Genomic DNA, 13,089 nt, shown 5'->3' with positions numbered 1-13,089 from the left:
AAAGACTTGGTTTTTTTTACCCTGTTGTGATGTGGTAAAAATTTGTTTACGCTGAGGATTTAACCTAACCCTAAATGAAAACCCTAAAACATCAGTTACACTGAGGATTTTACTCTCAAAGAAACCCTAAAATAGGACAGTCATTCTAACCCATACCCACCGTCACCGGCACGCACCATAGCCACCTTCACCAATTCCGCTCGCGACCCTAACCTTTATACCCACCAAGAGCTATGAACACAAGAACAACAATGAACACAAAACAGAGTCATGAAGGTTGCAAAAACCATGAACAGTTGAAGTTCAAATGAGAATGTGCATGGGAGACAAGCTCAGATTTGAAATAAAGAAACTGAAATCTGAAAAAAAAAATGTTTAGATCTGAACAAAAAAATTTGGATCTTGCGCATGTTGATTGCTTGTTGCTTCATTTGGCAGCTGAGGATGTGCTATCGCAGACGAGTTGAGTTAAGACCCGTGGGCTTGCCGGGTCGAACTCGACGATAATGAAGTGGAAGAACACGTTTTTTGGGCACGAGGAGTGGCGGAGGACGGAGTGCACTGCGGCCATGGAGCCGCGGAGGTTGACGAAACGGGCAACCCGCCCTGTTTTGGTACACCGGCGCCTCGGTGTAGTGGAAGAATACGTTGTCGTCTGCGGTGGTCGGGAAAAAGTGAATTTTGAGGCAGAGCAATGATGGGAAGAAGAAGCAGAGAATGAGGGAGGAAACGACGATGCTTTGGCGGAGGAGAAGCATTTGGAGGAATGGATTGGTGGCAAAATCGATTCTTGGTGGAAGGAAATAAAAGGGGTGTTGTTATTGTTGGGTGCTAGAAGGAAAAAAATGGCATTTTCTCTGGAACCAGGGTGGAGGAGAGGGAAGTTCCAGAGCGAGAAAGAGAGAGAGCTGGAGTTCCGAGAGTAAAAAAAAAAAAAATTACCACTAAGGTTAAAAGTCACAAACTATTTCACATGCCTATCATACGTTGACACATGTTAGTCAACGTCTGAGGATAATGGTTAAGGTCCAATTAAAACATCTCGGACCAGCATTGTAGGAATTTATAAAAATGAGAGATCAAATTTGTGAATTAAATTATCGAGGGACCAAATGCGAAATTGAAGCAAAAGTGGGGGATCAAAAGTGCAATTTTGCCTAAAACAAAAATAAATAAAAATTATTTTTTAATTAAAAGAAAAAGTATGATATTTTTCAAGAATCAAACATATATTGTAACTTAAAATTAAATTAAAGGGCTTCCTAAAAAAATGACCACGAATAGGAAAACAAAAGAGGCTAATTTAATTAGATGAATGAGTGTTTTGTACAAAATTTGGAAAAGTGAATGAAATTATGAAAAGGGAGAGAGAGAGAGAGAGAGGTGAGATGAGACGCGCAAGAGAAGAGAGTGGAGAGTGAAGGTTGGGTGGGGTGGCCACCACAGCTTTAAAAGGTGGGTGGTGGTCCTATTTCTCTTCTCTCAGCCCAACCCAACCATGCATGACGTCATTCTTCCAAACTCCATTACTCTTCTCACACACTCAGTTTCTGAGGATGGTTTAGGGCTCTGTGCACTACGCACTCCAACCAGATTTCGCCGCACAAATAGTACCTTTTATAAAACAAGAACAAAAATAAATTATAGTCACAAAACCCTGTTACAATTTTCTCATAAAAATACCATTTTTTATTTCTTCGTTAAAAATATTAGAGCTTAGTGGTTATTTTTCATTATCAGTTAAAAAAATGGTACACTGTTAACAAATAAAAATCATCGTTGATGTAATTATAAAGTGATTTATAATCTGATAACACTGTAAAAATGAATTATAATTACACACCATTTAAAATAATTATCATAATAAATTGTTTGACGTTGTTAGTATATATTTATTTTCCGTCTGTAAAATATAAATAAAATCTGATAGCCCCCATAGAGTAGCTTAGGCAGCACAACAGGTGGGTGTGGCTATAGGAGAAAGAGAAAGAAGGGTCATATTGGGCACTCCACAAATGGCGGGGGATTGTGCAAAAAAGACCCTGTTCAACTCCGAGTCATCATTTTCTTTTATGCCTCACAAGTTACAACACCAGGCTATCATCTTCTGTAGGGTGGTCCATCTTTTAAACGTACATGCAGTGCAGGTATATTTCTGGTTGCTAGTTAGGACCATCCTAATCCTACACACTAGCTAGGGTTACTGCTAATGCTGCAAGGGCCAAAGAGAAAATCATGCAGACAGCAGCTTTTATGCTAAACGATATTTTTTTATTAAAATTATATTTTCAAGGACATTTGCTAGCAACAACATATACTAATCAGAGCATATCAACCGACATCCCCAAACTATGCTGGATGCTTCCATCGTTTGTGCGTAGAGTAACTCAAGATATGATTTAATTAAGTTGATTTCAGTTCATAAAGGCATATACATAATAAGCAGATTTCCGTTCACCATCGATAATATCAATCAGTGGACTTAACCTTATTGGCACGATCGACTAAAGTTAGCAGAAGTACTAGTCAGAACATTTTTTTGGCCCCGTCTTCTTCTCTTCACTCTCATAGACATGTGTCTCTATGTGTCCATCTTTTCTTCGCATTTATTTAATTAATTTTAACTAATTGATATGTTTCTCAATTCTCATTGACGAACTAATTATTTATTAATAATAATATATTTTCTAACACGTACACTTTTATATTGCATTTTTTATGATCAATAAAAATTTGTTAAAACTTACGAAATTATAAGCGAGAGCTTGTCAAATAAGGCACATAATTTACATAGTTTTATAATTTTATTTAATAAATTTTAGTCAATAATAAAAAAGTGCATAAAAATGTGTATTGAAAATTTGTTGTAATCCACGGAGGTTACGTGCACAATTTGAGAAGTTTTATTCATATGTAATTATAAATGTTTCCTTTAACTTGTGCATGAGTTTCCAAGTTGAACCCCCTCCTCCCTCCTTTGGCCTTTTGACCGGAAGATTGTCTGAAAAGTTTTTGCAGAAGACAAACTTAATGAAAGCTACCCCTTATTTTTATTCGCATGCCTTCCGTTTTCTTCTTATTTTTCTGCTTTAAACTCCAACATGAAAGCTAATTTTTCTAGTTAGACGGCTGCTTGAGATAACGTCCCCTTTCATATTTATGATATTAGTATAATGGGTGATAAAATAGAAGAAGCCTGAGAAAGAGGATGAAATGCAAGCAAGAAATAAAACAAAACACCACCAGTTTTCGATTTTCATTGTATTCTCCACTTATTTTAGTTGCTTCACTTCGCCCACTCATTAATTAATAGTACATTAAATTTTCATAAACTAGAAAGGTATTATTTTATTATGTATATATATAATTTAAAATAGAAAAATAAAAATTTGTATCATATAGTGTTTATTAACTATTATTTTCATTTATTTGTAAATTGTATTATCTTTTTTATCTTTCTCATATAATATTAAAAATTTATGCATAAGCCCTTGTCTAAAAATGTTACAGGATGGCTTAATGGAGCTTTTTATTTAGCTTGAACGACATATTTGTCCAAGTGCAGCTTTTTTTATTTTTTAAGTTGGGCTTATCCTTTAATTTTGGGCTTCAAATGTCACAAGTCTTGCTTTCATTTTTGTTCTATTGATTTAGAAAGGAAATAAAAATGTATTTGATAATTAAAACTAAAAACAGCAAATTCTTTATTCTAACAAATTAAGAAGTGTTTCAAATTGAATTAAAATAGTCGATTCTTCCTTATCATGGTCCTTGAGGATTGAATTCCATGTAATATAACAAATAGAAACTTAATTTGATATATTTCTCTTTAAATGACATCAATTTTAGCAACATATATTTTCCTATCTAGTTCCTCTACTGCAAATTCTAATTTGATTCAAGCATCATATGTTACTTTAATTGAAATTGGTTTGATTTTTTAAAATCTCTAGTTTCACAATTGTGTAATTTTGGTCCTTTAAAAAAATTGTACATTTGGTTCTTTATGATTTTAAAATTAATAATTTTAGTCTATCACTAGTCTTTTGTCAATTTTTAATAAAAAAATTTAACAGGACTTTTAAGTGATTACGTGACACTAACATGTTAACGTGATATATGATGTGACAATTAAACATTTGTTGACATGATAGGAGGAACCAAAGAGAAATGGAGTTTAAAAACTAATTTATTATCAAACATGCACTATATTAAGATGTTTTTTTTTTTATATAAAATAGCCTTTTTTGGGGAATTTTTTTCATCTTGTTTACAGTAATTTGCAGAATTAAACAAAATGGGAGCGAAATGTTGCCAAGTTTTATATTAGAGTAAATTATATTAATCACTCCAAAGGTTTTCTTGTAGGGAGTGTTAGTGTAATTTATAAATGAGTGTTGATGTAATGTTTTTGAACACTAATTAAGTATTAGTGTAGGAATAGAAAGAAAAAAAAAGTGATGTTCCGTAATTTGGAAAAAAAAACTTCGTAATTTCATATTAAGTTTTTCATTCACTTAACGTGCAAATGTATATAGTATTGTCCCTTTTCACTTATCTTTCCTTGTAACATTTATGCCAGCATGTCAATAAATAGCCAGTCAGACATTGGCATCTTTCACTTCTTAGCAACTAGTGGAGCGTTCAACCTATTTGTTCAATTTGTCAGTTTAATTATCATGTCGCCATCGAGCATTACATGTTTGTTGGTCGTTTGACTAGTACTGGCGGAAACTCCAACTGTGCAAAAGCTCTTCTTTTTACTTCTTGATTGATTAGAAAGGATTTTCTTTTTTGGTGAAAAGCTTGGATGATTATGCTGTCTGTACATTGTTAATTTTAACAGCCATTTGACCATGGTTTCATAAATAAGCTAACACAGTATATATCTACATACCAAATGTCCCACAAGTCCGGTTCCTTATCTAAGCAAAAGATACTAAACCCAAGAATAGTGGAGGTTTCGAATCTATCAAAGTTTGGTTGTAAAGCAAGAAATAGAAAAAGAGTTCACAATCATCAGTAAAGAAACAAATTATATTCCCACAGTTAAACCTCCATCTAAGTTATTCTCATATAACACAACCGATTGAATATATTCAATACTCAATACCATTTAATAATCAACATAAACTAATTTGCAAGAAAGATATTTAAGTATATTCATCCTCGTCGTCATCATCTTCCTTGCATTCAAAGCTATTCGATGCTCTACATAAAAAGAAATTAGCCTTATGTTGAACCTTCCATGAACTCAATGGAAGAACTTAACCTGCCACGAGTTGCTGAACTTGAAAATTTTGGCTCCTCTTAGGAACTTGGAAAATTGAAGGCCAACCATACTTTCACAGCATTCAACTACTTTGAACTCTTGCTCAGGAGTTTGCATTGAACGGTCAGAAACTTATATTTCGTCAAGGAAACTACAAAAAGAAAATAACACGAAGATTGAATTATTTTCCAGAAAAATATATTTTATTTATGTTTGGGGAGCAATTATTAGATATTTCCTGAAGAAAAGAAGCATTTTCTAAGGAATAAATTTATCTAGCATACCCTGACAATGTTAAATTATTTAGGAATATGACAATGAGTACAAAGATCAATGGAATCAGACAACTAAGGCAAAGTTTACCTGCATTAAGAGAATAATGCCAGAGCATAGTAACGAATAAGAGATCCTTATAGCCAAAAGGATAGTATTGACCAGCTTGATCATAAACTACACACCAAGAAATAAAACAAACAAAAGAAATCCATACTTCAAATAAGAACTTTGAAGCAGATTGACTAAAGAGCAGAAATCAAGCATCTAAATCATTACTGTGTGTGGCCCACAAAAGATAGGTGGTTTGTCTTTAAGAGTCACTGACAAGTTAACACTTAACAGCATCCAAGGCATCAGAAAATAGAAGTGACCATACAGATGCAATGACCTCTTGCCACCAGTTATTATGAGAAAATCTAGTGCTTAGCCAACTGACAGACAAGTCAAAATTCGTATCAGAAATAGTATTTTGGAACCTAAAAGATTGTAAACGAAGCTCAGAATGTCTTGCCACTACATGCATATGAGGAAGGTGGAGCTGGAGCAATGTCATTGATAAAATAACAGACTGATTTTGTCTTAGGTATCTCATAACCACTTTTATCAGTTCCTTATTTGAGAGTGCCATCCGTTCTATATACAAGAGCAAAATTACTAATGACCCAAGTGTAAATCATACAACCGTAGAGGAAAGGAAAATGGTACCAAGTACCCACTCAAATAACAAAACCCATTTCTCTTTGGTTATTTCCAACAAAATAGGAGGTGAAAATAAACAGTGTAAACTTCTAGTAAGAGCATGAACACATCAAGTCTAACTAACACATTTCACACAATTGAATTTGCAGGTCAACTACCAGATTTGACTGAAGACTTCAGTACTGATAATCGTAGAGGAATCAAATAGAAATGATCATGATATAAGGTTAAAAGGTGGCATACCCAGTAATTTGCTGCCAATTCCTCCACAGTGGAACAATCTATCCTCAAGGGTTCTCAACTGATGTAGTTGCAATTCGAAATTGTCTTGTCCGTTCTTGCTCTCCATTCCTCTTCCAGAAAGCCCTTCTCCACCAAACTTCAAACCCTCTTTGAATATTTGGGCAATCTTCACCAGAATTCAAGAAACGATTAAACCAAGCAAGCAAAATATCCTGTTGACAGGGGAGCGGCAGAGTGAGAATCGTGTTACTAAGACCATCCTCAATTAGGTGCCTATCAAGCCCCTTGGATGCCCTCCTCATCCAACCAAAGTCATCATAAAAGGGCACCAGCCAAGTTTTTAGAAGCAAACACCTTACATCTTTAGAAGCCAACAATTGTCCTTTCCCAATCCCAACAAACAACCTTGCTGTAACTCTGCTAACCTCAAACCTGTGAACTGCCGGCACTTTAGAATGAGCTTCAGCTAAATCTGACTGAGATGCCCACGTCTTGAGGAAATCCTCGGCAATCTGTCTGTCAACTAAAATATCCAAAATCCAATGCAAATTATCTGCTTGCCTTGCAATTTGACTCAAATCCTGCATATCCGAAGCCACAGCCTGCAAAAAATGGTGACGAAGTAACTGCAGGCAATCGTCACATGCCAAGTACAATGACTCTTTCCGAAGATCACTCTGAGAAGAATTCTCACGCAGCATCTTCGAAACTAACCCTTTCATCTCGCGCCTGGCCTTCTCATCCTTCCCTTCAAGAACCACACGAATAAGCTTAAGTAGAACCTCCTCGTTATCACTCCCCTCTTCATTTCCATTGGCAACACCAGTCGAAACCCTCTTCAAAACCTCCCCAGCTCCAACTGCTTCAAGACGAAGCTCAGACAGGAGCGATGCCACCTTCTCCTCCTCATCCTCCGCCCATGGCGCTGCTTCCAAGTACTCCAAACAAGACAAAACCCCAGCATCAAACCCAATCGCAGCTGAAACCTAAGTAAAAAACCCACAAAACCCTGAAGAAACCAAACAAATTCCAAACACACAGGCACTAAAAAAAAAAACAACAAAGGAGGAGAAAAGGCATGTGGTGTAATAAATAACCAATAACCTAAACAACAGAAATTCCATCCTACAAGTGTCCATAAACAGTTTCACACCCGAAATTCAAACTCATCCAACGATAGGCTCAACCTAACCCCCACAGTTTGATTATATAATGTAATAAAACAGAAGAAACACTAAACTGTTCCAAAAGAGAGGGCGTTACCTTTAAAATGCCGAGAACTCGGGAGACATCCTCCCTCATGAGCTTCTTCCTAAGATCCTTACAATACATCAACCTCAAAGTCTCAATGTAAACCTCAACATCGTCGCAGTCGGCGATTTCAACTTCGTAGGGCACCGGGGAGCGCTGCAGCTCCTGCTGGTGCTTGGTCCAGCGATCGGAGAGCTTGACAGAGAAGAATCTACTGTGAGCAACGAGGATTTGGCGATGCAAGTTCATGGAGACACAAGTACCGTCTTTGGAGGTGAGAGTGAGCTTGATGTCGCTGGAAACGGCGTCGTTGAACTGATTACCGGGGCTGCGAGAAACAAGGAGCTCGGATATGCGCTGCATCAAGAGGGCATGAGGATCAAGAATAAGGGGCTTGTTGGGGTAGGGGTTGGGGGTTGGAGGGATGAGAGGGGTGGGCCTGTGGGGGACGTCGGGCTCGCTGGCCATGATTTCGAAGAGGGTAGGGCTGGATCGGGTCTTGTCGGGAGGGGGGGACAATGGGTTTAAGAGGCCAGCGGTGAGGGCGGAGTTGAACTTGGAGAAGCTAGAAGGGAAAGAGTCATGGTTGGATGTGGGAGAAGAAGAATGAAAAAAGTCCATTATTGGAGAGAAGCGGGTCCTGTGGCTGTAGCTGGAGGGAGATTCGGCCTCGGGAGTGCGCCGCTGCGGGTTTACAGAGGGAGAGACGCTGCTTTCCCGATACTTGGGTCGTTTGGGCTGCTTTTGGACTTCGAGGGTTGCCATCCAATGTCTTTTCTACTGCAAACCACATGGAACCAGCCAAGCCAGGTATTTAATAGCTCTAGAAACACAAACAAATGCAATATCATTTTTTTCTTTTTCTTTTTGAGGAATCACCAGTGAGTTTATTTGAACTTTAAGACATCGGCTTTTGTCTACTTTTATCACAGGTTTGGTTGGTTGGTTACTTCGCCTGCTTCTTTGTTTTGAGTGTCTCCCTTATTGAAATTACTTTTTTTTTTATTGAGAAATATTAATTTATTAAAATATTAACAAAAAATTAAATTTGTAGCATTTTTATTTCTCTTTTTATCATTTCACTCACTTTATATCTTTACGTGTTAAGTCACATGAACCACAGACATTCAAAAGCCAGAAATCGAGTAGTATATGTGACATGTTATCATGATCACTTCTGGTTTCGTTTCAGTATCGTGGAAAGATATACCTCTTTAAATCTAGTATATCTATTTTTTTATTATTTCTCTTAATTTTCCTCTATCTTATAGTATTTCATGTCTGATTCAATATTTTAATGTGGCTAATCCTATTTACCATTTGAAATATTAATTACTTTTTTTAATTGTCCTTTCATGTATTCAAATTTTTTCTAAATGTTTAAACAAATTTGTGAATACATTCTAAATTTTTAATGGGCATAATTCTTTAAATATTATTTTGTTGTAATATTTTTTGTATCTTTTTTTTGAAAAATTTGTATTGCCTTACAAATAAAATACAAATATTTAATACATTTTTCTTTTAATACTATTATTTAAAATGCTGGTGTTGATAACGTACGGCAATATGCATCACTTGTATCATTAGCCTTTTAATATTAATGATCCCAATACTTAATTATGTGAGGCATATTATGGGTATTCTAGCGTTTAACTTAAGTTCGGCCGCATTTCTTAAATTCTTGTCAGAGTTCATTTTATTATCGGTGTCTTTATTTTAGATTGCTGGTGATCTTTGTTTATTAAATGTCTTTTCTCATTGATTATTTTTTCCTTCTCAAAATTGAATATATTTTGTCTTCTTTTATTAATTTTTTTACTTTATATAAATTCTTGTTGTAGTTAATTTTGTTATTTGGTTATTTATTTAATTACCATTATTAAGGTTTTTGACACTTTGGCAAGACTTACAGGCAATTTTACATTTTTTGTCCTTTTAAGTCAACTATGAGATGAATAAATGATCTAACACTTTTATGAAAACAAGTTTACAAGCTCAAGTGTTCGTACAAAAAAAAATAGTTAAGTATTCCCTTACATAATTAGTATGTATTGTCAACTAAATAATACTTATTAAATCAGAAATTTATGATTGATTTAAGATATCGCATACTTTTAATTTTAAAAAATAGTAATTTGATACAAATTTAATAATTTTTTACCAAATCTAATAAACTTTATAAATGTGAAATTAGATTTTATTTTTTAAAAAAAAGAGAGAAATATAATACTTAATTTTAGTGAGCTTTTTTCTTTCTTTGTGGGTACAGGAATTCAAAGACAAAATAAAAATAAAAATCAAGAGCCAGGATCCCAATCCGGAACTAACACCGCAAGAGCATCATCCGGGGGAAAACTCCAAACATGAAAATAATTTTGATATTTTTAGGAAAAAAAATGAGAATTTAAGAATTTTAAATAAAATAATAAAAAAATTGTATAATTTTGGAAAAAAACTTAAAAATTAAAAGTATACCAAAATTAAAATTAAAGAGTCAAAAGTATAATTAAACTAAAAACCCAAATTATACAAATTTGCATATTAGTTTATGTATAGTCGGATGCTCCGTATGTTTGAACTAATCATGGTGTCGATAGTTGGCACAGGGCCAACAAGTCTGTTTTTTGATGGTCAGCTTTTCTTTTCGTAAAAGGAAAACAAAAAACATAAGTGTTATTGTTTTTCATCATCGCAAATTATCATTTTAATTCCACAAACAATTAGTATAATATTTCTGCTAGTTTTGAAGGCACGTTTGAATGATAGTTCAGGCTGCACTTCGAGAGGGTAATCTCCAGCCGCATCACAATAGTATTGATGTCTGGTTCAAGTTATAATTATAAATATATTTATAATACATTTAAAAGATGGTTAGGTGTATAGTTAATATAATTATCTATGTATGTTTACTTAATAGCGTCAATTTATAGAATAAATAACTTTGTATATGATATCAAAACTTTATGACTAATTAATTTAAAATTTGATTTTCCTCACCTGTGCTCTTCTTGTACAGACTTGAAAGCTAAAATATCAATTAATTTGCTTATTGAAAACTTTCACTTTATAATCTTAGGCACTAGTTATTGTTCCGGTAGGTTTTCCTTAGGATTGAAAGACCAAGTCATAGCATTCCATATGTGTAATCCCTTCTGTCTTCAAGTCTATTCCTAGATACATGTTTTTTTGGTAGCATGCAGCCCTGATATTCTCGAAGACGGTTTCTTCGTATCCTCGTTTAGCAGTTATCCTGATATCCCCAGATACCTAGATGTGACTTTTGGATAGCATTGACTTGCTATCTTGACCATGTCCGTGGGCACCCTGGGATAAGCCATCCAACATTATCGGGAGAGGGATTGGGAGATTAGTTTCTCGCATGTCCTTAGAAAGGCTAACTATGTTGCAGATTTTTTGACGTGGTTGGCTCACGATCAACAGTTTGGGGTGAACATTTTTTATAGGCTTCCTACAAGCAGTAGTTTCTTTTAGTTAAGATATACTATGAGTGTTTTTTTTACCAAAATGGATGATTTTGGAAAAGTTATTATAGATATGGCTGAGTTAACAGAGTATTTAAGAATGATTTTTGTTAGATCAAATTTAGGTGGCCTCACAAGTTCTTCATTTGTCATTTAGTAGACAGGATCGTCCTATTTTATGTCACTTCTTCAAGTGGTATGCTAAGCTAAGTAGGGTCACGTGGGTGACAAATTGTTGACTAACACCACCCTAGTGACACAAAGTTGATTGACACCTCCTGTGCAATAAAAAAAATGTAAAAAAAGGAGGCAACTTGCAAAATGACACCTCCAATGTAACATGGTCACTTGTTCTGACAAGACACTTGAAGGGGTGACATGAAATAGGTTGGTACCACCCACTAAATGACAAATGACACCACCCAAATTCAATGTGGTAAAAATCACCCATGAATATTTAATCAAACATTTCATTAGACTACGCCTTTAATCTCACGTAACAACCAACAATGTTATTATTCTGCTCTCACTTTATTTTTTGAGTATCCCTGTTGGTTAAGAATGATAATGGTTAGAGTCCTATAGTACTTGTCATCATACTTGTGTTTAAAATTACTATACATATCTAGTTTGGTACTCATGTGGTAATAATTTTAATCCTTATTCATGTATCTACTAGATACCTACATACTCATATATGTAATTTGCACTTTACTTATTATAGGTTAATAATAATAAATTAATTAATTAATTAAAACAATTATTATAATTATAATAAAAATTCATTCTTAAACAATTCAAATATAACATTAAAAATATACGCATATTGATTTTTCCAAACTCAAATCATAAATAAACAATTGTAATATGGAGATTCATTTCTCCATTACTTTCTACTCGGTTTTGTTGGCATCTAATCAAATGTCAAAAGTTAACAAATAAAATTATCCCAACACCACTTTTAAATTTGCAAAGAGGTTATTTTGTAAATAAGCTCTCAAAATCACTTGTGGCATGTATTTAAACAAACTCAAATCATAATATGACAAGGTTCATATTCTTCTTCTTGTTGGATAAGCAATTTACAACAATTACAATCCAACATTTCTAGAAGCAAGCTGCCTTCTTATGTGGACCAATGAACATGGGTCCGTCTCTGGATACTAGGACACAGGACCTCCTTTTCTCCTCCTTATGGTGTCTCTGTTTTTCTCCTTCAAATTTCACAATAGTCAATAATGGGCTCTGACCCACGTAGTAATATTGCTGGCCCAATAATTCAATTGTCAGAGCTCTTTTTTTTTTTCTTTCCATATTTTTACAGTAGATAAACTCCCAAAAATATTCATTATGTAGGTTTTGCCTTCCTTCTCCCCTCTATTGCTTTTTTACATTTTTACAGTCTTTTATTTTTATAATATGTTTTTGTCTCTAAAAAATTGTCATTTTTTTATTCCAGTACTTAAAAATTGAACAGTTTTATATTCGTAGACCTTATAAAGTGACTATTGAAGGGTTAAAAGACTCTTTTTTCCCTTCATATGTAGAGATCAAGAGTAAAAAAAAACCAATAATTTTTTTATATTTTTAAAAATAAAATAATATTTAATTCTTTTTTTAGGATAAAGCTTACATCAGGTTCCTTGTATTATTATTGTTAAGTTCTCATTTACCAAAAAAATTATTGTTAAGTTCTCAAGTCAAATATTAAAAAATATATTCTTACACGAGACAATTTAGGGAAAAAAAGTACATTCTTGTTTGATTTAAATTGTCATCTTGTTAATCAAATTCCTCACTGTCTAGTATCTAATGAGGCATGCAATATAGCATAAGAAAAAGAAAAAAAAAAAGTAATGCAGT

At 34.2% G+C, this 13,089-nt stretch overlaps 1 protein-coding gene across 2 annotated transcripts; it reads right to left on the bottom strand.

The window, feature by feature from the left end:
• Positions 1-5,023: 5,023 nt before the first annotated feature.
• LOC100818782 (BTB/POZ domain-containing protein At1g63850) lies at positions 5,024-8,676 on the bottom strand. 2 transcript variants are annotated; one of them, XR_414518.4, is made up of 4 exons: positions 7,754-8,676; positions 6,491-7,476; positions 5,636-5,722; positions 5,024-5,423 (listed from the first exon to the last, which is right to left on the bottom strand). XR_414518.4 is itself a non-coding variant. In XM_003524403.5 (3 exons), the coding sequence occupies exons 1-2, from the start codon at positions 8,504-8,506 to the stop codon at positions 6,535-6,537; spliced, it is 1,695 nt and encodes a 564-aa protein (XP_003524451.1). In that variant the 5' UTR covers positions 8,507-8,676; the 3' UTR covers positions 5,024-5,423; positions 6,491-6,534. The 2 variants fall into 2 exon arrangements, 1 of the variants encoding a protein (XP_003524451.1); XM_003524403.5 differs by lacking the exon at positions 5,636-5,722.
• Between the last annotated feature and the right edge of the window lie 4,413 nt (positions 8,677-13,089).

This window comes from Glycine max, chromosome 5 (genome assembly GCF_000004515.6).
Source record: "Glycine max cultivar Williams 82 chromosome 5, Glycine_max_v4.0, whole genome shotgun sequence".
In the NCBI taxonomy this organism is placed as follows: domain Eukaryota; kingdom Viridiplantae; phylum Streptophyta; class Magnoliopsida; order Fabales; family Fabaceae; genus Glycine; species Glycine max.
The sequence above is the reverse complement of the archived record's forward strand: the minus strand, read 5'-3'. Positions and strand labels throughout refer to the sequence as shown.

Excerpts from the sequence above, each read along its gene's own strand:
- LOC100818782 (XM_003524403.5), bottom strand. The coding sequence starts at position 8,506 with ATGGCAACCCTCGAAGTCCAAAAGCAGCCCAAACGACCCAAGTATCGG. Across the intron at positions 7,477-7,753 it reads GAGTTCTCGGCATTTTAAAG|GTTTCAGCTGCGATTGGGTT; the intron begins GTAACGCCCTCT and ends TTTTTTACTTAG.